A 26,790-nucleotide genomic window follows, 5' to 3' on the forward strand; every position below is an offset into this window, starting at 1 on the left:
TGTGATAATTAAGCCCGTCGACATTACCTCCAGAAGCAAAGCAATGAACAGATTGACCCAGATGACAGAGGAAATCAGCCACCAGGAGACAAAGTATAATTTTGACCATCTAGGGAGGGAAACAGATATTTAAAGATAATCAAATAGCACCTATTATTCCAAATGAATGGGTTGGATCCAGACTTAATCATGCTTAGGCTAAGGCCATTGAAATAAATGGGATTTAAGTTAGTCAGGCATGATCCACTCTAGATTCAACCCAATGTGTACTGCTCATGCAGGTGGACAGGCGGCCCACACATACTGGCAGACCTTCAGAGGTCATTCAAAAAACACCGCATTGCAAATTCCACAATCAGGACATACTCCAATCCCAGCTCTCCACAGTCATGAAAGATGAAACACAGCATTCCAAGAATTCTTCCTTCCAGTATGTATGCCTGTGTGAATAGACATGAGCTTCAAAACATAAAAACCAGCCCTGGTAAGTGACATGAAGCAGATTCGAGCTCTTTTTTGTCTAGCAGAAAGGTCACCTTTAAGGCTATCCCATTTCTCTTTATTTATGCTCTGGACTTCACAAGGGATCCGTGTGTTCTACTGGGAATACAGGTAGGTCTCCTAGCTTACACGTTTTCAAAAAAATTAAATAATAACCATGGTCCCCATAACCCTGGATGCAGCCTGGTCTCCATTAGGGGATTATCCTACACTGTTTCTTAAGACTGCAGATTTTAGAGCTTTCTTATCATGCCCTGATATGTGCCTCTTTCTCCCCCCCTCTCGCCCGCCCACCAAGCAGTACAATTTGTATCATTCTGCTGTTCTTATTTGTTTCATTTATCATCCATAAAAGTTTTTTTTAAAAAAAAAGAACAAAATGTTCTAGAGAACTTTAAGAAATCTCACTCACTTGGTTGGTCCTGATGAAGGTACTATCTACCGGTTGCTTTGGGGCTATTTCTAAAGGGCCTACAAAATGCATCTCTCAGTGCTGAGTTTCTGAAGCAGCAGCACATGGCACTCTCCATACTGCAGCAGCAGACCAAACCTCTCCCCCCCCCCCCATGCAAACATCTTTTTGACTTTGGAGAAATCTGCCAAATGTACAGCTTCCGCCCATTACTTACGGAGATGAGTATCTGGAATATGCATCCAAGAAAACCTGCCAGTTGTTTACAACCATCACATCCCACAAAGTCACCAGGGATGCCTGATGGACAAGAACGGAAAAAAAATGAGCCGTAATGGAGATTATTCTAATTTGAGATTTAGCAGCAACAGCAAAGAGAGGAAACTGGTAGGCCTCAAACAAGCCAACGGGTAAATGTTGAAAATGACAAGCAATCCCTAACGAAAACACTCACCGCAAAGTCATCAAAGTTGTTTGGCCAATACTGCAGCTGCTCAAAGGTGCCACACTGCAAAGTGGCATTTGTTGCATTGACACCGCTATAAATGAAAAATAAGTGTAAAGTTGTTTCATTATCGCATACAATGCATCACAGGACCTAGATGCTGCTCCGCAGCTGGCTATGTTTGCATATGGAAATTACCACAACTTCTGCCTCAAACCCACATTTTAAGTGAGACTTACCTGATGTTGCCCGGGGGAGTAATGGCACCCCTAAACAGCTCCATCCCTGCTATAGCAAATGCATAGAAAACCACCTGGAGGAGAACAAGTTGGGCATCAGTTATTTTCTATTGCTAAGCTAACAGTGCAAAGACACTGGCAAGATGGGATTCATTTTATAGGTAAGCTCAACGTTTTCCAGAGCACGCTAATCTTTGCTCACTTTTGAATTTTAATATAAGCAGTTTGGAACAGAAGCAAAGACAGCAAAAACTCAAAGCACCTGCTCTATAGTAATCTCACTGAAGCAAAATACAAGCCCTAGGAGCAGATTCAGATGCGGAGGGATGGCTTGCGCCAGGATCTTGATGCATGTGCCTTCAGGGCTTATTCAGAGGACAGCATCATGTGCCCTTTCGGAATGCCTGCATTGCTTTTCTGGCTTTGAGGATTGTGGCCAAACTTTGTAAAAGCCCTAATTGCACCCACTGGCGCATACAGACACATAAAGAGGAAGGTTGTGCTTCTCTGCAGCACATAGCTTATGGTTCGCGGAACAATCATTTGCCACATTAAGATTCTCAGTGTCCTGACGCCCACTATTGCTTTGCTCAATTTTAAATAAATAAATCATAGGAACATTTCCAACAGCTATCTGTGTTCAGATCAGATATGACAGGCCACTTTCCTAAGGGATTTGGCATCTAAAATAGGCACATTGAAACACGAGAGGAAGACAGGAAACAGAGGCACAGGTAGTTGGAGAAAAGTGGCTATTTAAAACAAAAACAACAAACTTTTGCTTCTGGCCTTACTGGGATATTTATCTGTTCCTATGCTTCCATGATAGAAAACTCCCACAAATTGTCTGACAAGCTATTTGAGAGATTTATCTTCACCTTGCAATTCCTAAATCTGTCAACAGATGGCACTTCACCCTTTAGGACAGAGCTTTCCAAACTGTGTGTCGCAACACATTCCCTTGTTGGATGCAGCAGTGTGTAAGTGCATCTCCCAGGGCTGGAAAAGGGTTAGTTTAACCTCCGGTTTGCTAGTAAAACTGAATTGCAGTGTCGTGAAATGATGCATGTCTAAAAAGTGTGCCACCAACGTGAAAAGTTTGGAAAGCTCTGCTTTAGGACAACTCTTAAAAGGTTAAGGGACCCCTGACCATTAGGTCCAGTCGCAGACGAATCTGGGGTTGCGATGCTCATCTCGCTTTATTGGCCGAGGGAGCTGGCGTACAGCTTCTGGGTCATGGGGCCAGCATGACTAAGCCGCTTCTGGCAAACCAGAGCAGCGCACGGAAATGCCATTTGGAGCAGTACCTATTTATCTACTTGCACTTTGACGTGCTTTCGAACTGCTAGGTTGGCAGGAGAGGACAACTCTTATTTGTAGTCAATTAAGTTTTACTCTGATTACCCAATGGGTTTGATCATTTCAGTGGATTTACTATGAGTAAAATTTAGATGACTACCACCCTTTACTTTTATATAAGCATCTTATATACAGTGGAACCTTGGGTTACAAACACCTCGGGTTACAAACACTTCGGGTTACAGAGTCCGCTAACCCAGAAATAGTACCTCAGGTTAAGAACTTTGCTTCAGGATGAGAACAGAAATCGTGCAGCAGCGGCAGAGCAGCAACAGGAGGCCCCATTAGCTAAAGTGGTACCTCAGGTTAAGAACAGTTTCAGGTTAAGAACGGACCTCCAAAACAAATTCAGTTCGTAACCAGAGGTACCACTGTTTTTTTTTAAAAAAAAACCAAAATGATGCCATACAGTATATAGATAATGCTGTGTAACAGTGACCATACTGATCCCACCCGGGTGACCAAAGTTTGCTTGCATATATTCCATTGCCAAATATTGTTTTATAAATCTTTCACTTACCACCAAGATCCCTGCAAAAGATCTTATGTTTTTCACAAGGTCCAACAGTGTACTGGCAACTAAGGACATGAACTGGAAAGAGATAGAATCATTAGGATTTTTTATTTTATTTTAAAAAATTGTTATTAATACTTATGAGAACAGAGACTATAACCAAATTCAGATAAAAGCAACACAATGAAGCAGAAGTACCTTTATGTTAGGGATGATCCGCAGAAATCGGAACACAATCAACATGTTTGCCAGGCGAACCATGTCCCACAGAGAGAGCAAGCCCAACATTTCAGGTCTCCTAGAATTAAGATACAAACAAACAAACCTGGGAGAACGAACCAACACTATAAACAACACCTGCTTTTCTAAGCCAACTAAAAGTGTGGTCTTACTCAAGCAAGATGTTCATGCCAGCATTGGAAAAAGGAACTCAATGCCACACAGTCTTAAATTAACACCTTTGCCTTAAGAGTTATAAGCTGATAATGGCACGGTCATTTCCCCATCCTCAGATCACACTGAGGTGACTATTTCAAGTGTTATTATGGCAGTGGGGAGGGTGCAGCAAGGAAAATCATGCCTATTTGCTATCCTTTCCAAGCTGCAATGTTCCAACTGGCCTGCAACCCTCTTATCACACTCCATTTTAAAGGGGCTTGAGACTGAAGAGAAATACAACATTTTGGCTATGATCATACAAAGCCCCATGGCTGTAAGCCTGCTCTTTCCTCTAAATCTGTCCATTGCAGATACTTTCAGATCCTCATATAATACAGATTATAAACCACTATGTCCCTCCTTACAGTGCCACAACATCATCATCATCATTATATTCCTACAAATAAAGAGATACCAGAATCAACCACTATCAGGAAAAAAAACCAGCTGATTTTTAGAGCTGAATGTGAGGCAGCTGCTGGCCAGGAGTTTCTAGGCCCACTTTTCCCCAGCAAGAATTCTAGCAAGAAGCAAAGTGGGTGTTGGTTAAAGCATCAAAAGTCGCTGGTTTCTGGAAAGCTGAGATTGCTTACAAAGAGCACATACCAGCCTCGATGAGGAAATCCATAGACAGCAAATGTCGACACCTCCAAAACCTTTGAGAAGAAGGAGCAGAGCAAAGCTATAGCAATTTCAAACGCTATTCAATAACTGAAATTTAAGTACCGGTAGTAGAAAATATCTATTAGAAACAAATGTCCTATTAACATGCTGGGGAGGGATCTTTATTACAAGCAAGGTCCTAGATGGTTTTCTTTCTTTCTTTCTTTCTTTCTTTCTTCTTTCTTTCTTTCTTTCTTTTTCTTTCTTTCTTTCTTTCTCTGCATCCAACAAAGTAGTTTTCACCCATGAAGGAAATATAACCAGCACAGTCATATTTTTAAACTCTTACAAACAGGAAGTTATTTTCTGATTTGGCTGTGCAAAACACACACACACACAAAAGGGCTGGGTGAAGTCACATGTACATTCTCTTTTCCTATCCTATCCTCCAGCCAACAATTTGTGGTCAGTGGTCATCTTTACAGTAAAAAACAAAAAAACAGAATGGAAGTTGCGTAGCAATACTCACCATCAGAACTACAGTCAGAAGGCCATCAAATATGTTGCTTGGATAAGATATGTATCTTTTTAATCCCAGTGCTAGAATTTTCAATGACATTTCCAGGAGGTAGTAGAAAATGAAGACACAGTTTATGACCTTGAAAATTTAGAATTGAGATGCACATTAAGAATTGAGCATTTGGAGGAGCAACTCCTACAAAGAAAGCCAGAGAAAGCGGCCTTACCCCTAAAAAAAAGTCATCCCGTGCAGCAGGCTGCTTATCTGCATCAAGTACCATGACCACCTTAAGGGGAAGAGAAACGGATACTGATCAGTTGGCACCAAACTTTTAAACTACAACATAATGAAGTGTCCAGAGCAAAGTTGTTCTGAACTGACGCCTAGCACATAAAGCAAGATAGAAAAAGGACCAGACCGTAACCATGTTATAAAGGCTGCATTCTTGCCCACTGACCATTACAGCAGTCAAATATTTCTAGAATCATCAACAGTTAGGACATACCTAACAGCATACCCATGCATCTCTCATTCCCTCCCTGCAATGGATTCAGGCATCCCCAATAGGAAGACAAGAAATCTCTAAAAGTAAAAGCCACAGCAAGAACAGCAGCTATCTGATTTGCTTTGTTTTGTTTTGTTGTAATTGGCATGGAGATACTGTTGGACTCCCACCAACCTCAGCCAGCATGGCCAATGGTCAAGGCTGCTGGAAGTTGCAGTGTGGCAACATCTGGAGGGCCAATGGTTCCCCACCACGACATTATCAGTTACCGGGGAGAAACAACAGGAAAGGGCTATCGCTGTGCTTCCTAAGAATATCTGCCTGGCTGCATGTGGAATCTGGGTGCTTCCTGGAGTCTTGGTCTGATCCAGCAGGGCTTTTCTTATGAGAACAATTGCCTTGCAGAAAATGACAAGAGAACTGGGCTACTAAACTGCCCTGCTGAAACTTGCCTTAATGTAAAATCACTACTATCTGACACATGTTATACTTACGCACACAGAGAAAACGTTTGCTACAGCAACAGCGTTCCCTAAATACCCAAAGTAACGGTGACCAAAGACGATTTGGATTCTCTGTAGAAAAGGTGACTGATAATCTGGCCTGGGAGGACGCTGAAAGGAAGAAGAAGAAGAAGAAGAAGAAGAAAGAAGAAGAAGAAGAAGAAGAAGAAAAGAAGAAGAAGAGTTTGGATTTGATATCCTGCTTTATCACTACCCGAAGGAATCTCAAAGCGGCTAACGTTCTCCTTTCCCTCCCCCCCCCCAACAAACACTCTGTGAGGTGAGTGGGGCTGAGAGACTTCAAAGAAGTGTGACTAGCCCAAGGTCACCCAGCAGCTGCATGTGGAGGAGCAGAGACGCGAACCTGGTTCACCAGATTATGAGTCTACCGCTCTTAACCACTACACCGCACTGGCTCTCAGGAAAGGATATGAGAGTCTTGTCAACATGACCTGTTGTTTCTTCAATAATGCATGGCCTTGAGGAGGCATCTCTTTTGACTTAGGATATGTATCGCTGAGGCCTGCTGTGACAGCTCCACATGCATGCAGCCCCTCTTTAGAGACCAATAAGAAAGGGTGACAGGGAAGCAATCCCCACCCACAAGTCTCTGAGTGGAACAAGATTAATTCCCTGGCACAACACAATACTCGCTAGCCCAGTTAATCATTTATTTGCTTAAAACTTAAAAAAACACCAAAAAATGCAACAAAAGGTCCAGTTATCAGCACTTATCATCAATCAAAGGGGTACAGTTAGTAGAAGATAGTCTCGCTCAAATGACAGACTGTACAAATCTCTTGCATCAGTTATGGCATATTTGTGCCAATCAGTCAACAAAAAACCATTCTTACCACATTAAGCCAGCTCAACATTACTACTAATCAGAATCTTTATAAGTCGTTCCCTGGGAACCTTATATAACTGGCGGAAAGGTGTATTCTGAACAGTTTTCATATGCATAGGGCAGCGTTTCCCAAACTTGGGTCTCCAGCTGTTTTTGGACTACAAATCCCATCACCCCTGACCACTGATTCTGCTGGTTAGGGATGATGGGAGCTGTAGTCCAAAAACAGCAGGAGAAACAGCTTGGCAGGGGGTTGGACTGGATGGCCCTTGTGGTCTCTTCCAACTCTATGATTCTATGACCCAAGTCTTGGAACCTCTGGCATAGGGCATCTTTGTCTTATATCTTAATTTTTAATTTTCTGCACACTTTTTGGAGCAGTCAGACCCTATTCAGAAAGCAGGGATTCATATCTCACTGACCAGCTATAATATATTCTGTTCAGCTTTGCTTTCTTTTATTGATAGGGGAGCAGCGATTTTCCAAATATGCTTTGAGATTTAGGAAACACAGGAGCCCTATGCATCCATGAGCCATATGTAGAACACTCCTGGGTAGCAGCAGGAGTGGGGCCACACATCTATTCCCATCGCTGATGTTATGCCCTTGCCGTTAAAATGCCCCCACCCTTCACATGTTGAGCACAGAGGTCTGAAAAGGGACCCCTCTGCAGAAGAGCAGCCCACGAACAGAGGCTCTACACAAGCAGGACACCCATGCCATTTGGTGTCCCAGTTGTATGGAGCTTAGATGTGTTTAGAGCTGCTTGCCCGAAGGGCCCGTTGAAGCAGACACAGTGATGCCCCATTAAAGGAGGGGCTTGAAATGCAGCCCCACTCCTACTGAGGTATGGGAATGCCCTACACTCAAGTAGACACATCGTTAGAGCTAAGAGGAAACAGAAATTGAAAGAACAAAATAAAAAATAAAAATAATCCTTCCAGTAGCACCTTAGAGACCAACTAAGTTTGTTCTTGCTATGAGCTTTCGTGTGCATGCACACTTCTTCAGATACACTGAAGGGAACCTGGAAAGCTGGCATAAATGAAAGCCAGGTCCATACCTCTTTAACTTTGTGTTTGTCCAGTTCATCAAAGAGTAACTGAAACTGAGCAGCGGTCAGACCTCCTGGGGGACACAACTCAAGGTTCTGCATATACAAGAGAAACTGGAAGTTAACACACCAAGGACATTTTTTGAATGAAATCCAACTTCTCATTAAATAAAAAAGGTGATTCCTACCCTAATGATTGCTTCCTTGCAGTCAGGATCCATTTTTACTCTATGAAGAACTTGAGCTAGAGTCTCCGACTGGACGCGCAAGCTGCATAAACAAAGTTACAAAGTGTGAGAAGGAATCATTAACCTTCTGTTCCTCGTCTCTACCCACCCTATGTGTGCAAGATGCCTTTCACTCACATGTTCTTATTGAGAGAAGTCTCCTTCAGAGAACAAAGAACTTCAAACGCAGCCCGGATTCCTAAGCGCCTTCGGAAAAGTGAGGATTGAACCGATTTCTGAAACGGAAAGAAACAATATATCCGCCAACACATAGGAGAAAGTTACAGGCACGAAGAACACAAAGAACTAGAGAAGATTCGCTCTGTTTTGAAAGTGTCACATGGAGCAGAACACAAATTAAAGGCACAGGTGCAAGACAAAAAGTCACTGCAAAAAACTCCATCATGAGCTCCTGGCCTTCAGAACATCTTCATTGGCTGAACTGATTTTCTCACTCCTGCAGGTGAGGTGGCCAGGTAAGCATCTCCTTGGGAAATGTTTGCTCACAATTTTGGTTTCTGAAATGTTAAAGAATACGATTCTATCTCCATCACAGAAGACAGCTGCAATGTGTACATAAAAATCACAACCATGTATATGTGGAAGGGAGTGAATCGTGTGGATTTTACCCACTCTGCAATCTCCCTCCTACAGTGGCAATCACATGCGAAAGACCCTAACCACCCACTCATGTGGTTGCAGCAGCAGCCACACATACAACACAAGCACATGAGATCCGATTGTATTCGTCCATACCATAGCCAAAATCTTCTACCAAAGACTCCCTAAAACCCAGATTCCTGAAGGCTGCTGAAATACCCCAACAGCAGGAACTTCCTGTGCAGTAGCACGTGCTAGGTTTCATCATTTCAACAATATGTCATTTAGGCTTTACTCACCAGAAGATAGCCACGAAACTGATTGTATATTATTGCTGTCAGCAAGTTCATCAGAAATAAGTTTCCTTAAGAAAAGAAAAGAAAAATATTTACTTTAAAAAAAGGAAGAAGCTGTGCTGTGTTTGTTCAACTGTAAACTGAACAGAGAACCATCTGAATGCCCTAGGAATTTGCATCAAAACTGCAACAATAAGCAGAATTCCCAAGGTTAGCTGGTAAAATGGGAATTTGGTAAAATTATTTTACCACAAGTATGAACGCCACATTTTAAAACCTGTTCGTTCTAGTACACTCTTTCCAAAGAAAAGAAGGAAGAAGGTACCTTGTTTTTTAAAGACTGGCTTAGATAACTTTACAATGTATGAAAGTATAATGAATTTTAATCAGGTGTATTTTAAGTGTCAATAGTGTATGGGAGGTAATTTCTTCTGTCCCTAAATGTTATTTTATTTTCCCAGAGAAAGCCACAATACAGGGGAGGATGGGGAGTATAGTTAGGGTGCTTCCAAACAGAGGCTTAATTTGCAAAATGTGTGTGTGTGTGTGTGTGTCAGATTCCACCCCCACCGGTCAAAAAATGTAAATCTGAGTTAAAAAGGGGAGGGATTTTTAATGCCAATGATGTCCTATGGATGCTGGGGGGGGGGGGAATGCATGAATAAGGAGTACCAATCCCACAGAAGTCTGGAAACACCCTTATATAGAGACAAATAAAACAAAGGTCACACTGAATGACTTGCATAGAGATCTTATTCAAATGAAGTGGCAGCTTACCTATTACAGTGAAGAATATGAAGAAGACGGAATATGCTCGATTCTTAGAGTAGGCAGGAATCATCACTGTACAACAATTTTTAAGAAGGTTAGAAAGTAATAATGAATATATAAAATGCTGAAAAAGAGAAGAACACACATTGCTTCTGATGGGCCAATGAAGAAGTGCGCTCATTAAAACATATGTATATAATTATTTTTCAGATAATGCTCAGGGTGAACCTCTACTTCTGAGGGGGGTTTTTTTGCTAGAAGCCAGATTTGCACTATACTAAATGGCCAGCCCTAATGCCAGTCACAAAGCCAGCTTCTTCTTCTCTCCAAATGAGGTTTAAAAAATCAAGGCAAACACCAAGGAACACCTGACAAATCAGAGAAACATGCTGGGTGTCTGAAGACACAAAAGAAGCAGTTAGTCGGAATGAAACATGGGGAAGAGAGGCAAACTGGAAAAGGCAATCAGAATTCAATTCATACTGGGGTAGATAAGAGCTTACTCTACAGGTCAAAACCCACTATGCACTCCAATCCGTAAGTAAACAAGTTTAAAGATAAACTGGAGTGAGGGGGGGGGGTCTTCTGTATTTCTATGGTAGTCAAATCAGGCCTGAGACACAGTGAAACTGAAGTAATTTGCGCTCACATTCCTAGCCATATGTCTCAAAGTTTGCACCACCATGAAAAACATGAATTTTCTCAAGTCTTAATTCTCTTAACATTAGAAAGTAAGAGAGGGAGAGAGAGAATACATTTAGAAAGTTATGCTTACCATCTGGATTATTTGCAGTTGTCAGCAGTACCAGCAGGGAAGTTAATGAATCTGGCAAGTTGTGAAAATATCCTTGCCATTCCTTGTCCTGCTGAGCATCCTAGTCACAGAGAGCCAAGCCATTAGCAAAGCAATGCCAAGAGTCTGCCACAGCCATTTAAGAAGCATGCACAAGCCCTGGGATCACACTGTCTGACCCAAGTGCATGATGTCACACACACACACACACACACACACACACACACACAACTAGCTTATCAGGCAGAATAGGACTGTGGAAGATCGGGGCCACACAACACAATGTTACAATCAATCCAGTTACTTCTGGCTTCAGACAGACAGGTGAGTACTTCAGAAAAATACAATGTAAAACATGATATTCATTAAATCTCCACAAGACATACAACTAGTCTCTACTTGCACATAACAACATCATATATGAGCATCTTCCCAAAGTGGTCTTGTCTGAGCTAGTGTATGAATACTAAAATGACTAGAATTAAGCTAGAATCTCAAAAAAAAGAATATTCTTGATATAATATTGCATTTTAATATCTATATAATTCTTTAACATTTTATCATTTTTGTATCGTTATCATAAACTGGCAGGTTTGCAAACTATAACCCAAGTTAACCAATGGACTTTTGTTTTTTTCCCAGTTTTGTATTTAGAAAGCAAACACATTTTTAAAAACCTGAGGGAAGGAAAGCAACTGGGGGGGGCACCTAGAATAGAAAATATTCAAGCAGCAAAAGGGTTAAGTATCCACTTCTGCTTGAGAACTGGAGCTGTGTTTCAGAGATTTGTTCCTTACACGCAGATGCAGTCAGCTTCTAAGTGAATATGCTGGAAGAGAATTGGTACTAAATATATATTGCTACACATGGGACTGTGTGTGTTCGCACATACACACACATATACCCACGAGGGGAAAGCACAGCAAAGTTCAGAGTGCAAAGATTCAAGAAAGACATAGTGAAATGAAGACATCCGTCTTCTACACAGGCATTTATTTTGGAGTTTGTGGTGGTTTGCACGTGGTAACTATCACCTCAGTTTTTCTTAGAGGGAACAGTTTGTGGGGAAAGCTATCATGGCTGAAGCGTTTCATATGTGTAATTTCTCTTATATGATTGGTCACGATATAGCATGGGGGGTTACCCTTGGAAAGTGCAAAGAGCTGAGGGAGGGAACTGAAAAGAGGAAACTGGAGGAGTGATACCCTTTCCCACTTTTTTCAGCTCTATCTGCTTTTCAGGCTAATTCTGCTCGATCCACCTTTAAAAAGATCCTCTGGGAAAGCAAAGTGTGTACACACAAGCTTTATTTCCTTCTGATAAAGGGGGGGGGGAAATAATCCAGACCTATCATAACACTATGTCTGAAACACAGAAAAGATAGTAGACATTTCAGAAAGGAGCAATATTTCCCCCCAAAAAAGACTTGCTACATTTGCCAACATTTCTGGCAATGCTCTCAAGACAACCAACCCCTACATGAAATGAATCGTTCACATTAGTTACCTTCGTTCGAGCAAACAGCAGCATGCCAAACATGGTAAGAGAACAGGTGAACACTAATAGCAGCATAACACTATTAGGAGAAGCACAAATGCCAAATTAGTTCTTTCATTAAAAATATAAGGGGGATGCAAATGGAGAGATGTTCAGACCACAACATTCAAATAACCAGAATACAGCATTAGAAGACGAAGAAGATAAAGAAAAGAAGAAGAAAACGAAGAAGAAGAAGAAGAAGAGAAGAAAAGAAGAGTTGCCCTCTAGTCAGGAAATAATTTCTTTGGCTGAGGCATTTAAGTTCTAGTAAATTTTGACAAAACCTGGGAAGAATAGCACTGACGTATATCTTCCTATCGTAATGTAGAACTTTTCCTTGACAGATCCCTCTCAACAAGTTTCCACTATACTCCAAAGACCCCAAAATTCACCCTCAACTTGCAAATGTTGTGCCAGAAGATTATCATCAAGATGGTTTTCCTGGCTCCTCTCCACTTTCAACTGATTCCCAATCAGTCATTCCTTCGGGCAGTGTGATGACCCAAGTCATACTTCATGGTAAATCATAGTTTACTGCCTTCCAGATACAGGTGGGTAGCCGTGTTGGGTCTGCCATAGTCGAAACAAAATAGAAAGAATTCTTTCCAATAGCACCTTAGAGACCAACTGAGTTTGTTCTTGGTATGAGCTTTCGTGTGCATGGTATCTGAAGAAGTGTGCATACACAAGAAAGCTCATACCAAGAACAAACTCAGTTGGTCTCTAAGGTGCTACTGGAAAGAATTTCCTATTTTGTTTTGCCTTCCAGATGTTGCATGGCTTATGGCCAAGGATGATGAGAGATGTAGTCAAACAACATCTGGAGGGCCACAGGCTCCCCACCCCAGGTTTACCATGAACACAACGATCTGGGTTGTTTTCTCACTTCCCACTAGTTCATAGAAGACACAAACATGGTCCCTGGCTTAGTGTTATGTCTGAAGTGGGGACCATGGTTTGTTTTGCACATACAAACCATAATCATCATTCCAAAAACAAATTGGACATAAAACGTGGGTTGTTTTATCCACACGCTACAGGCAGGAGTAAAACATCCGAGATTGACATGTCACGGTAAACAACTGTGGTGCGCAAACTGGGCCACTATGGGGAAGTAAAGCCTACAGTATTTCTTGATTTCTTATCTGCAGGCTGGAAGATAGTTGCTCTATTACTCCTTATTACCTTGTAATTTCTGGCAATGTCCTCTTGATGCTTTTTAGTGTCTTTTTCATCATTGAAGAGTTCTGAAGGAGGAAGAAAGGACGGAGGATTCGCCTTATTCTCAGACTCTAAGATTGAAGGGGATAAATTTTGCACTTGTTAATGACAAAACAAGAAGCCAGCATCCAAATCAGAGAACGAGTTTGCTTTTTAATGCAATGTCCACATAGGCTAGTCAAGCTGAACAGTAAAGTTCAGTTTTGCAAAATATAATGCAAGCACAAAAGGGAATAATTTCTTTCTTTCTTTTTTAACTGGAAGTCTGGTAATGAGACAAACAGGCAACATTTGATCACCCACATGATGTAATGACTACCAGTGTATAAATGGATGACAAGAAAGAAAACAAGGTTTGAACAAATTAACTGGGGGGGGGAGCATTAACGATTAACCAAGGTGAAGGCTCATTTTGGGGCCATCTCAGTGATGGTGTTCCTTGTGGAATTCCCCCATCAGACATATCTAACAGGCAGCAGTTCGAAAGCACGTCAAAGTGCAAGTAGATAAATAGGTACCACTCCGGCGGGAAGGTAAACGGTGTTTCTGTGCGCTGCAACGATGCTATCATTTAAGGGCCATGCAAAAACATTTGTGTTATTTCAGGTGTTTAATGTATTTTTCTTTTTAACAGATTGCTGCGGAAGTAGAAACACCACTGAAATGAACATACTCTCCAAAGAAAGCAAACTTCAAACACTCGTACCTGGCTCAGCTGTTATAGATAAATTGAACTGGCTGTCAACCGCATATTAGTGATGCCTTGTTCCAACCTTGAATCTTCTGCATGCAAAGAAGAAATTCTGAGCTATGGCCTCTCCTTGTGGGGTTTAAAAGATAAAAGTAAAGGGACCCCTGACCATTAGGTCCAGTTGCGGACAACTCTGGGGTTGCGGCATTCATCTCACTTTATTGGCTGAGGGAGCTGGCGTACAGCTTCCAGGTCATGTGACCAGCATGACTCAGCTGCTTCTGGCGAACCAGAGCAGCACACGGAAACACCGTTTACCTTCCCGCCGGAGTGGTACCTATTTATCAACTTGCACTTTGATGTGCTTTCGAACTGCTAGGTTGGCAGGAGCAGGGACCGAGCAACAGGGACCGTTGCGGGGATTTGAACCGCTGACCTTCTGATCGGCAAGCCCTAGGCTCTGTGGTTTAACCCACAGTGCCACTCACATGGGATTTACTGGCTTGTACCATAATTCACAGCTTGGTTATAATGTATTATTGTTTACAGCGGTTTGAATGTCATTGTGTTGTAATTATGTGCATTTTGTTGTACTGTGTTTATATATTGTGAACTGCTCCAGCATCATGTCAATGAAAAGCAGTATAGAGATATTTAAAATATAATAAAATTATAAAGTTAAACATTATAAAGTTACCCAGTGGGCTTCAGGGCTGAATGGAGATTTGAACTTTCAGTTGAGACGCCAGTATGGTATGAAGGCTAGAGTGTCGGAATACACTTCGTGGATCCGTTAAAAATCCGCGGTTATTTGTTTATTTTAATGGTTATTAAGAACTACTTTTCGTATCCTTACACTTAAAAGTGAAAGTGAAAGTAAGAATGAAGTCACTTTGCTATTAGGATTATTCCGCCTTTAACTTGTAGTCCCGGTAATGTTTCAAAGTTATCAATGAACGTTTATCCTGCTTCCCGCCTTTTTGGAGGGCAGCAACAGTGGTTTTATTGCTTGAATTATTTGTTGTGATGTCATACCTGTTCCTAAATAAAAGGCTGAGGCTCCCCGCTTAGGCACGTTCTTCTTTAGTTCTTTCAGTTCAGTCAAGTTTAGTTTAAGGGGTTTTTGGGAGCGGGCTGGACGGGCTGGATGGGTTTCTTTTAGTTAGGTTTAGTTTGCGGAAGATCTTTCGGTGAGGTTTTAGTTAGGCTTTTAGGTTTAGCCTAGGGCTAGATTTGCGGAAGATATTTCGGTTTAGTTTTATTTAGTTAGCATCGTGGAAGAATTGGCGCGCAGGGACTGAGAGCTCAGGGAAACTTAGCTTAGGGCCAGAAGACGAGCCTATGCGGGTTTTGCCAAAGCCACTAAAGATATATTCGGTGTCTGTCGTCAATTTGGGGAAAAGGGAAAAGGTTTTAGGATTTTTTAATTTCTGCCAGAGAAATCTCATGCTTAAATAACATCCTTGGTTTGGTTTTCCGTCTTCTTCAAACGATAGTGCAGGAGGTTACAAGTAGTTCCAATTCAGATTCGAGGCATCCATTAGTTTTCGAGGCATCTATTTTATTTTGAGGCATTCATTCACTCACGCACCTTCGGAGTCATTTTCCGTCTTACTCAGCTACCTTCGGATTGTGAGACTTGGCCGGCGCCCGTGCTCATAAGCACGCGGAACGCTGGCCGCTTTTCCCCCGCAACTGGTACCTCGTGCGTGGGCAGCTTAAGCTCACGCACGGGGAGCTCCAGCACCGAACCCCGGCACTAGAGTGTTAAAATGAAATGAGGGAGACCTAGATTCAAGTCACTGGGTGATTCTGGGCCTAACCTGCCACACAGGGTTGTCATGAGGATAACATGGAGGAGGAGAAGGTTGAGAGGAGGACAGGATAAGAAGGCAATGACAGCAACTTCACAGCAAGAGTGGGGCTTTGAACTGTGCTTGCTCCAATTTGTAAGTATATAAGCAGAGGATGCTCTCCAATTACAAGTTTTGCAAAAGTGAAAATGGTTTTGTTGCCTGCTCAACTGCGAAGTGCTACTTGCTCCATCTGACCCTCCTTCCCTGTAGCCCCTGCCTCAGTGACATACACACATATAATCCTTACCTCACCACAGGAAGAACTCAGTGAAACAGTCCAGTCTGCAAGGGAGACTACTAGCACCAGGATATATGCCATCAACCACTTGGTTTTCCGAAACTCTTCCCATCCTATTAAGTAACTCTGATGAAGCAATACAATACATGTTTAAACAGTCGTTAGATCATTGTAACATTTTCTTTCGCAGAAAGGTTTACACATCTAAAGTGCGACTAATTTTGATATACCCTTTCTAAAAATGGCTGGGCCAGTCATCGTGAAAATGAAGCCTTCACCGACGGGGAAGCTTTTCAAAAGAACCATTTCCTAATTTTCCCATTTCTGAAGCAAAGAGCCCAGAATCATGTTGGAATCCATTCCATATATTCCACATAGGGAAGTGTGGGCAATTCAAATGCACCTCATGAACCTGGAGTGGCATTAAATGTGTCATCGCTCACCTTTACAGAGACATCTGCTATAAAGACAAGGAAGCAAAGCAGTTCGATGCTCTCCGTCAAGCCACAAGGAGGCTCCCAGGGTTCCAAGCGGTATCGTATGTCCGACGTGACAGTAAGTGAAGAAGGCGTTTCGATGAAAGCAAGGGCCAGGATTAGTGTAATGGTGGCAATCAAAATCCTTTAAGAGCAAAGAAAGATCAATGTGGTTACTGAATGAAAAACATACCGTCCTAAAAGCTACTTGGCCAAAAAGAACTGCAATATACAGCCATACAATCGCTTAATATCAGGAGCAGTCAAAATGTATGGTATCTGGGACTGAGCCTAACTGGACAACTGAAAGCATTTTTATAGCACGATGGTGTGTGATAGTTACCTCCCTGCAAAGTGATAGTACAGCAAAAAGAGAACAAGTCCTTCATTTCAATCTCTTTGGATGGAAAGCTGGCCAAGCCATTCAGGCATCACCTAGTGTGGTGTAGTGGTTAAGAGTGGTAGACTCGAAATCTGGGGAACTGGGTTCGTGTCTCCGCTCCTCCACATGCAGCTGCTGGGTGACCTTGGGCTAGTCACACTTCTCTGAAGTCTCTCAGCCCCACTCACCTCACAGAGTGTTTGTTGTGGGGGAGGAAGGGAAAGGAGAATGTGAGCTGCTTTGAGACTCTTTTGGGTAGTGAAAAGCGGGATATCAAATCCAAACCCTTCTTCTTCTCTTCTAGTACATTCAATGACATGCTTTTAGTTCAGAAATCCAAAAACAAATAAAAATGGCTTCAACTCACAGGATCAGCTCAAACAAGCTTTTGCTCCACATCCAAAATAGTGCTAACTGTTCTCTAAACACGTGCACATGAGGACCAGAGGGGCATATGAATGAGGAGAGCAGAAAATTCAGCCAGCTGCAGCACCATTTCTTTTCCAGCTATTGCTGGCTGTTATATCTGCAATACCTTGGTTCACATATTAACACTATTAAGTGAATGCATATCTTAGGTTGGTAAGGATAGCTTGCCCTTGGAAGAGGGTGCATGTTTTGTGTGGACTGATACATAATGAAGCCACTGTATCTACAACAGAGTGAATAGCTGATACGATGACTATTAATAGTAAAAACCATTTTTTAAAAATTAGTTTTTATTTGAGGTTTTTTCTGTTACAAAACAAACGAACAGAGGAAAGTACATATAGCGTCTCTACTTTAGAATATTTTTCACAGTTCATTTACATTCAGTATGAGACACTATTGTCAGAGACACTGTGCTGTTGGGGGAGAGAGAGGAGGGAGGAGAGGGGGGATAATGAACTTTTATTCTATTGCATAGCATTTGTGCAGGGTTTTTGGGTCAGCATCACCTGAGTAGGTGTTTTATTTATATATGGGTTCATTTTTATTGGCATTGCGAGAGATTGGGAGGGGGATGTTCCAGAGCTTGGTTGGTTGTGTTTGGTTGGTTGCAGCATCATTTGTTTACATGTGTTAGAGGGGAGAGTGTTGGGTCTTATTAGCCATATTGATTTGTATGCTGTGGGGTTTTTTTGGGGGGGGGAGGAGGAGGGGATAGGCAACCACCCTACTAGAAAAGTTAACCAACAAACTTAAACTAGCATGGGCACAAACAAAGGAGGACACCTTCACCCCAGTGTGGCTCCCCTTTATCAAATATTCAACACAACAAGACAATGACCTAATGGTAGTACCATTGTCACTGCTGCAGTGGTCACAGAGAGGCCTTTAATTATTATTATTATTATTATTATTATTAATACCCCGCCCATCTGGCTGAGTTTCCCCAGCCACTCTGGGTGGCTCCCAATAGAGTGTTAAAAACAATACAGCATTAAATATTAAAAACTTCCCTAAACATGTGGTTGATAAAACCAAGCCCTTTTTTGCAATAGCAAACACTACGCATCAGGCATGGGGAATCTCTGGCCCTCTAAATGTTGCTCATCCACAATTCCCATCAACACCAGCAAGTGCTGCCAATGGCAACGGCTGGTGGAAGTTGTAGTTCAGCAACATCTGGAGGGACAAAGATTTCCCACACTTGCTATAGATAATGCACATATTTCAGTGATATTCCTCATTTTCAAGCCTTAAGGATTTAAATGATCACTGACACATTTTGGCATTCCTGCCATTTGCAACTAAGCTTGTGATAGTAAGAATCTGGAAATGTAACATTTTCCTAGCTTAGGAGATGAAGCTTGGCAAAGTCAGGAACTGGTGCTGAACTATGACAGGTTCTTTTCAGTAGGAACCCATGACCTTTGGGGCGCGGGGGGCGGGATTGGCCTACGTTATTAATGTTTAGGTAGGATTTTAAAACATTCCTGTTCGCTCACGCATTTGGTGGCTGAAAAATATATTTCTGGAAGCTTTCAAATGATTAGTTGTCAGGGTATTTGGCTTGTTTCTAAACATGTAAATTGTTTTGTTGTTTGCCACTCTGGGGTACTTTGGGAAGAAGGGCAGAATAAAGGATGATTAATAACATGGAATGTATCGCAACTTAAAACAGAGTGGAGGGTAAATCCACATTTATTTATTTTTGTAATCCTGGGAATTTTTCATAAGGATTTCTTTTTAAAAATGAATTGACGATAAACACTCGCAACCTGTGAACGGAATGCTTAGTGGCAGACTTTGCTTGGATAAATATGATAATGTTTGGAAGGACTACAAGAAAGAAGATTCCACCTAAACATTACGAAGAACTTCCTGACAGTAAGAGCTGTTCGACAGTGGAATTTGCTGCCAAGGAGTGTGGTGGAGTCTCCTTCTTTGGAGGTCTTTAAGCGGAGGCTTGACAGCCATCTGTCATGAATGCTTTGATGGTGTTTCCTGCTTGGCAGGGGGTTGGACTGGATGGCCCTTGTGGTCTCTTCCAACTCTATGATTCTATGACTTTATACAAAATGTAGTACGCTATTAACATTTACGTAAGTATTAAGGATAATAACACTATACCAATTTATGTAAGAACGTATGAAAATATAATATATTGCATTTTTGCATATCTATCTATTTATCTAGCTATCCTTTTCATATGTGTCTTTGTTGTTCTTTCCCCCTTACTTTCCCTTCTTTTTTCTGTATCACTTTGTTTCTTTTAATTGAAATAACTTCAAAAAAATACAAATAACCAAAAAAATAAAAAGGAAGAAATAAGAATGGTAGGTGGTATTCACTTAAAACAGGATAAACACCAGCATAATGGGATTGCCCCCTCCTCCCCCACACTATCCCCAAATCTACTCTGGAGGGTTGGGGGATCCCCCAGAAGAGATGTAGGGGGGCACAGGGGAGGAGAGGGGGGTTATTGTGCCAACAAAACATTCTGCCTAACATTATGCTGAATTCAACCCGTGGGTTGCAATCCTATATATACTTTCCCAGGAGTAAGTCCTCTTAAACTCAGTGGGTTGTATTTCTGAGTAGACATGCATAGGATTGTGCTGTTGGTCTTAACTATTCAACCATTTCTGGTTTCCCATAACTCTGCTTTTATCCAGTGGGGTGTTATGCTATCACAAGAGCAGACAAAAGTGCAAATTCCGTTTCATCTTATAAACATCATTTTAAATAAAGAAACACTCTAATAAAGCCTCTGACTAAAGGTTGGTGGGGAACAGCAGCTGCTGCACTCACATTCTGTTTGTGAGTTTTCCACAGGCATCTGGTTGTACAGGGGCGGTTTTATATCTGTGATGACCAACAATATTTGTAGCAATGTCACATTGTTTAGCAAAAGGTCTCTTTCTCCAGCCTACCAACTTGGGAGTGATAGAGAGGGGCATCATGGTTATTGCTGCAAAATGAAAGTGCCCAACATAGCTGCTGACTTGCAGAAGCCAGATAGGAAATCCCAAGAGGGATAGTTAGGAAAATACAAAAATGCCTTGGATTGACAGAGGAACCAATGATTTGTGGAGTCAGAGAGTGACAGAGGCTCTAAGCATCAGAGATAAGCAAGAGAAAAGAGGCCAGTTTCTCACCATTGGCAAACTTCTGAGTAATACCGCCGATAAAGCCACAAGGAGTAAGAATCCACACGGTGATTTATGGAACGATACTAGAGAGGTGAAAGGCAAGAGAGATCACTCAAGCATCACAATTGCTCTGTTATTCAAAGTCAAGCCATATCAATTTATACAGGCAAGCACTATTCAAGGCAACATCCACTAACCTTTAAACAAACTGATTTCCCAACATGGAATGGCTCTTACAAGTGTCATGAGCAATAATTATGCAATCCTGGTTGTCCAAAGAGATGAAAACACAAATATGCAGAAATCAAGCTTCCCTAAAATTATTTAGGGCAGTCACTTACTGCACAGCTGGTAAGACTGGACTGCAGAGTCTAACATTAATTTAACTGTGTGCCATAAACTGGCAGCTCATCAGGAAAACAGAATATTCAAGTCCTATGCAATAGTTTTTTTCGCTGGGCACTAATCAGTTATCTCCACTTTGGCCATAGCCTGGAAGATGAGACATTTACCTGAATTGCATCTTCAATGAACACTACTGCTTGGTTCAAGTAGGGATTTTGGTCATCGGCAACTGCAAAGACACAACAGTCATTTCTGTGATCGCAACAAAGCTAATAGCTAGTTTCATAAATCATGAAGATCCCACACAAAGTGTTGGTATTGCTTAATTTAGCCTTTTTGCTGCTGAGGATGTCAGACTATGTGTCATCACATCTCAAGCATCTTTTCGGTGAATACAATAGGAGAAGGAAGGAGGAAAGGAAGCTGAGAGATCTTCTACTGACCTACCATCAGGATTAAGACAAGGCTCTGTGAATCCAAGCACTGGATTTTAGGTTATCTAAACCAATATAACAGCAGTAATGCCATGAACATTCATGTCTTAACCTTGTACCTATCTCTGCTGTGCTGAGCTTGTATATATTAGGAAGGAAGACTGAAGATGCCACCAGTGCCAAGTTTGTGCTAAAACAAACAAACAAAAATCAGTTGAGGAGAAATCTGTAATGTTCCCCTTAAAGCAGAGGTGGAGAACCTTCAGCCTTTGGGCAAATCATGGTCCGGCAGGGGTTCCAATATGGCACACAAGACCATTTTTCTTAAACCATGGCCACCTGACAATTGGGTAACATCATCCTAATGGGTGGGTGACATTGCCTTAATGGCAGGACACCATATTGCTTGGTTAGTTTCCTTTAGAAATGGTCCAGAGTTTATTGCTAATGTGCCCCAAAAGTCCTCTTTTTCTAAAGAGCCAGAATCCTATATCGTCATATTTCAGGAACTTTGGCAGCAAGAAAAAAAGTATTTTTGAATTACTTCAGCTATTTTTGTATGGTTGAACCTTCAAAAATTAATGTTAATTGAGTGGTCCGGAAGGAATATGAAGGGCCATTCACAATTACTCCTTTGATCATGATTTCAGTCATTTTGGACAGTTTCCTGGTTAACAGGATGCGACAAGAATGTTCTGGCTCCCACCTATTTCCTTTCTGATTTCCAGCTGCGGTCACATCTACATGCTAAAGCATGTCCAATGAGAAATTTCACGTGCAGTGCAATGCTCTGCATATTTGCTCTGAAGTACCGGTAATTCTCACTGTGCTCCTCAGAGCTTCCTCCCTGATATGTCTTCTTAGACTTGCAACCTAAGACACTCTTGATTTACTTCAAAACTGCCTCACACATGAGGTAATTTTCACATTGTTTACCACTTCCCTCTTGTTTAAGATGAAAGGGTTTAACTCAAGGAAACAGCAGCAATTGTAAATAGAGAATTGCAGCAGATTACCCCTCAATTAGTGCTGTCCTTACATTCACTCATCTCCAGCAAGGGCATACAGGCAAGTAAATTAGCAGAGGGAGTACTGACAAATCAGCATGGTGAAAGCAATTACAGGAAAGCAGCAAGAAGCCATTCCTGTAACAAGCAAGTCTGAGACTGTCCACCTTTTGAATACAAAGTTGCACCCAAAATAGGCAGTGAGCCAACAAGCAAGATCACATATCAGGCTCTATGGGATAAGAAGCTCTAGAAGCAAACATGCATGTTAAGAGAACAGCTATGCTCTTGCATCACTCCCATCCATTGTAATGAGGCTTTTGAAGAAGTTCTTGGTGGACTGGGGTCCAAATCCTAAAAGTGGACACCAGGGAATGCAACAGAAACACTCGAGAGACAAGTGTATATTTATGCATTACCCTTCTAAAGCCGGAATAGCTCCGGAGAAGGAACCTCCATCCCAGACAAAGCCAACTTGGTACCCTTCAGATGTTTTGGACTGCAACTTGCATCATCAATGGTCAATGGTTAGGGATAATGGAAGTTGTGATCCACACCTGCAGGGCACATTGACTTCCCATGTTCTAGCTCAGTGATGGCGAACCCGTGGCACGCGTGCCACAGCTGGCACGCAGAGCTCTCTCTGCTGGCACGCCAGGGGCGGGGAAATGGCGCCGCTGCGCTGCTCTGCTCATGCGTCCTGCCAGCGCAGGCGCAGCAGCAGACAGCAGCAATTTCCCTCCTTGGCGCCTGTCCCAGTGGTGTTTGGCTGCTGCTGCTGCTGCTGGCTGCTGCGGAGGATTCGCCGCGAGGCTACGACGACGACGAGGTAACAGCAGCGGGGGCTGGGCCAGGGGCGGCGGGCGGCGGGTGAGGGGGAAGCCCTCCTTTTGAGCGCTGCGGGGGGGGGGAGCCGCGTGGCTTCGCTCTTCCCTCTCGCGCCTCCCTGCCTCCCTCCATCCATGCGCACCCGGCCGTCTCTCTCGCTCGGGCACCTTCGCCCCTTCTCGCCCTTTTTCTCTCCCCTCACTACTCATATTCCCTTCCTTTTGCGCTGCTGGTCTCCTTCAGCCTCCTCCTGATTCTCGTTCGCTTTCTGTCCCTTTCCTTTCCTCCTTTCCTGCTCCTCTTTGCGTCCTTTCCATTTCTTCCACCCCAGCCCCAGATATATTTCCTTCAGCCTTCTCCACTCCACTTTTCTTTTCTTTTCTCCCCTCCGCATTGCATATTCTCCTGATGGGATGTGGGTTTGCATTGTAAAAACATCTCTTCTTGCTGGGGGCAAAAAGGATATTTATGAAGGACACAGCAGGCATGGAGAGGCAATTTAACCATTTCCTCCCATGCTGCAGCCCTAAGGACTGTTGCTCTTCTGAGGTCAATTCCTAATTTGCTTTGGAGAGAGCCTCCCGTGTTAACATTTGCATTTCCTACCAATGCAAATAGCAATTTCAAAGGGGTGGTTTTCATAAGGACCACAACAGGTGTGGAAAGGGTTGAACTCTCCATCTGCTGTGGCCCTGATTATTATCAACTGCCCCAATTGATGCTATTTGCATTTAAAACAATAACAGCAAGCCAGCACACTGGATGCAAAGACACATTTAACATCACATCTTGCTTGCCCTTAGAAATGCTTGTAAGGAAAAAGAAAAAGAAAACCTTTTGGAGCAGCACTATAATCTCTATCTGTTACTGCTATTCAGAGACTGTGCATAAGATGAGTTATTTCCACTATGCTAACACATATATCTGCCTGACCAGCAGCTTAATTTTAGCACATATTCTGTTAAAGTGATCCATTTATTTATTCGATATAAAAATTCTGTCAATGTTCTACTTCTGCCTGTGTCTCCATCTGTTCACGAAGATCCACAAATACCATTTGGACACAATTTCAGATGCAGTGTTCAGAACTGGGCTCTATCAGTACTTGACATCCTGATCATATGCATATTGTTTCAGTCTGAATCAAAGTTGAAATAGTAACAAACTATCTAAATATCACCTCCTGGCAAATAGAAGGGGAAGAAATGGAGGCAATGAGAGATTTTACTTTCTTGGGCTCCATGATCACTGCAGATGGTGACAGCAGTCACGAAATTAAAAGACGCCTGCTTCTTGGGAGAAAAGCAATGACAAACCTAGATAGCATCTTAAAAAGCAGAGACATCACCTTGCCGACAAAGGTCCGTATACTTAAAGCTATAGTTTTCCCAGTAGTGATGTATGGAAGGGGGAGCTGGACCATAAAGAAGGCTGATCGCCAAAGAATTGATGCTTTTGAATTATGGTGCTGGAGGAGACTCTTGAGAGTCCCATGGACTGCAAGAAGATCAAACCTATCCATTCTCAAAGAAATCAGCCCTGAGTGCTCACTAGAAGGACAGATCCTGATGTTGAGGCTCCAGTACTTTGGCCACCTCATGAGAAGAGAAGACTCCCTAGAAAAGACCCTGATGTTGGGAAAGATGGAGGGCACAAGGAGAAGGGGACGACAGAGGATGAGATGGTTGGACAGTGTTCTCGAAGCTACTAACATGAGTTTGGCCAAACTGCGGGAGGCAGTGAAGGATAGGCGTGCCTGGCGTGCTCTGGTCCATGGGGTCACGAAGAGTCGGACACAACTGAACGACTGAACAACAACAACAAGGCTTGTTCCATACAATGTCAGTCTGGCATATAATCATTATTACAAGTTGAGTATCCCTTTGTCTAAAATACATGCACATGTAGAGTTTATGGGGTTTTTTCAATAAAAAACTGTAACATTGAAAACTTTGTTATTGTGTTTTACTTTTACTTTTAAGACTGCAAATGTTTGGACAACTGTAGGAGTTTTTTTCTAACTAAAAACCTCGATATTCAGGTTTAATTGCAGTGTTGGCACTTTGAAATAAAAAGGTTGGTTTTCCGCTGCAGTTTGGGCACTCGGGCTCAAAAAGGTTCGCCATCACTGTTCTAGCTCCTTGTCTGCAGGAGACAAAAATTTGGATACCCAGTGAGCTTCCCTCCCTTCCAGTTTTGCAACTTAAGTGACAGCTATATATACCAGGAAACAAATACTAATGCTGCCATGATGGGTCTTGTCCCTATGCTGCTTTGCACAGGCTGCCCAACATTTTAAAAGGCGCCATTTGCATGTTAACCTATTCATTCATTGCCCAATTAATATTTTTTAAAGGAAACGTTTTTAAGTGCAAAATTGCCCTGAAGATGGAGAAGGGGAAATTGGGGGCTAGACTATGGCCATCAGTCAATCAGTCTCATGCAAACAAACTTCTGCTGCAAACTTGCAGAACTACTCCCACCACCACACAAAGTTCCACATTACAAGGAATGGTGCATCTGAACTGAACACAGTGGTGTACCTTCAGTGTCGAAGGTGGTATGCCTCCAGTGTTAGAAACTGGGATAGAAAAGCTAGGAGCCAAATGACTCCTGGGACCTGAGTTGCGGGTGCCAAAACAGAATGTCTAGTCGCCATGGGGGGGTTGGCAACACTTTTTATTTATTACTTTGATAATATGCCATTCACGTAAGTGACACATTGTTAATACTACATTTTTAACAGAAATTGTTAATATGTGTTTAATTTGGTGTTTACAATAAAAAAAAATTGGTACCATACTTCAGTTTTCAAAACTCTACTCTTTATTGTTAAACTCCTTAACATATTGTCTATCCTTAACATATACTTTGAAGCTTCAAAGCATGTATATTTCAGTAAACCTTGAGTGTCAGTCAAGTGCAAAAAATGGCACCCAGGTGCAAATAAAAGGCACCCAGGCTTTTTTAGGTGCTCACAAATGGAGAATCTTTAGGTGCAAAATGTACCTGGCACCCTGCTAATTTCAAACCCTGTATGCCTCTGAATACCAGTCACTGGGGATGCATATAGGGAGAGTGCTGCTGCACTCATGCCCTTCTAGTGAATTTCCCGTAGGCATTTGGTTGGCCACTGATGCTAGACTTTTGGAACGATCCAGCAAGGGCTCTCTATATGTTCTTAGATGCTTCAAACGCAGCCACCCTGTTCTAAAAATGTTGTGCCCTTCTTTTAAGCCAAGTATTCACATTGTCCAGGAAAGTATGAACAAATGATTTCCAAATGTTATGGTGGGTGGAACTTGGGTGTGCCCTAGAGATTATAGGGAGAGCGACTTCTCAAGATGTGGAACTGAATGACTAATCACCAACACAGATGAATCGTCTCAGTTAAAAGCTTGGATGTAACTGGTGCCAGTCACTACGCTGACATTTATCATAGCACTGTGCATCTATGGCACTTTATAGAGTTCAAATAATTCAGGAGAAAGGCACGAAAGTCTGAGCTAGACTTAGCTATTGCAACTGCAAATGACCGGTGGGAGTGCATGGAATCCTTGCTGAAACA

General features: G+C 42.3%; 1 protein-coding gene across 1 annotated transcript in view; it reads right to left on the reverse strand.

Annotated features, from left to right (window-relative positions):
* Positions 1-26,790, reverse strand: part of TPCN2 (two pore segment channel 2) — a 30,620-nt gene that overhangs the window by 2,415 nt on the left and 1,415 nt on the right. The window contains exons 2-23 of the mRNA XM_033157117.1: positions 21,121-21,182; positions 20,615-20,691; positions 16,616-16,793; positions 16,182-16,298; positions 13,352-13,458; positions 12,134-12,203; positions 10,610-10,709; positions 9,841-9,906; positions 9,067-9,131; positions 8,306-8,403; positions 8,129-8,210; positions 7,950-8,036; positions 6,031-6,150; positions 5,258-5,317; positions 5,041-5,169; positions 4,515-4,564; positions 3,669-3,768; positions 3,477-3,548; positions 1,598-1,671; positions 1,368-1,452; positions 1,131-1,213; positions 28-109 (exon numbers count right to left, since the gene is read on the reverse strand). Coding sequence (XP_033013008.1) covers positions 28-109; positions 1,131-1,213; positions 1,368-1,452; positions 1,598-1,671; positions 3,477-3,548; positions 3,669-3,768; positions 4,515-4,564; positions 5,041-5,169; positions 5,258-5,317; positions 6,031-6,150; positions 7,950-8,036; positions 8,129-8,210; positions 8,306-8,403; positions 9,067-9,131; positions 9,841-9,906; positions 10,610-10,709; positions 12,134-12,203; positions 13,352-13,458; positions 16,182-16,298; positions 16,616-16,793; positions 20,615-20,691; positions 21,121-21,182 — 1,964 coding nt within the window. The remainder of the gene's footprint in view (positions 1-27; positions 110-1,130; positions 1,214-1,367; positions 1,453-1,597; positions 1,672-3,476; positions 3,549-3,668; positions 3,769-4,514; positions 4,565-5,040; positions 5,170-5,257; positions 5,318-6,030; positions 6,151-7,949; positions 8,037-8,128; positions 8,211-8,305; positions 8,404-9,066; positions 9,132-9,840; positions 9,907-10,609; positions 10,710-12,133; positions 12,204-13,351; positions 13,459-16,181; positions 16,299-16,615; positions 16,794-20,614; positions 20,692-21,120; positions 21,183-26,790) is intronic.

The sequence above is a fragment of the Lacerta agilis genome, chromosome 1 (genome assembly GCF_009819535.1).
Source record: "Lacerta agilis isolate rLacAgi1 chromosome 1, rLacAgi1.pri, whole genome shotgun sequence".
In the NCBI taxonomy this organism is placed as follows: Eukaryota; Metazoa; Chordata; class Lepidosauria; order Squamata; family Lacertidae; genus Lacerta; species Lacerta agilis.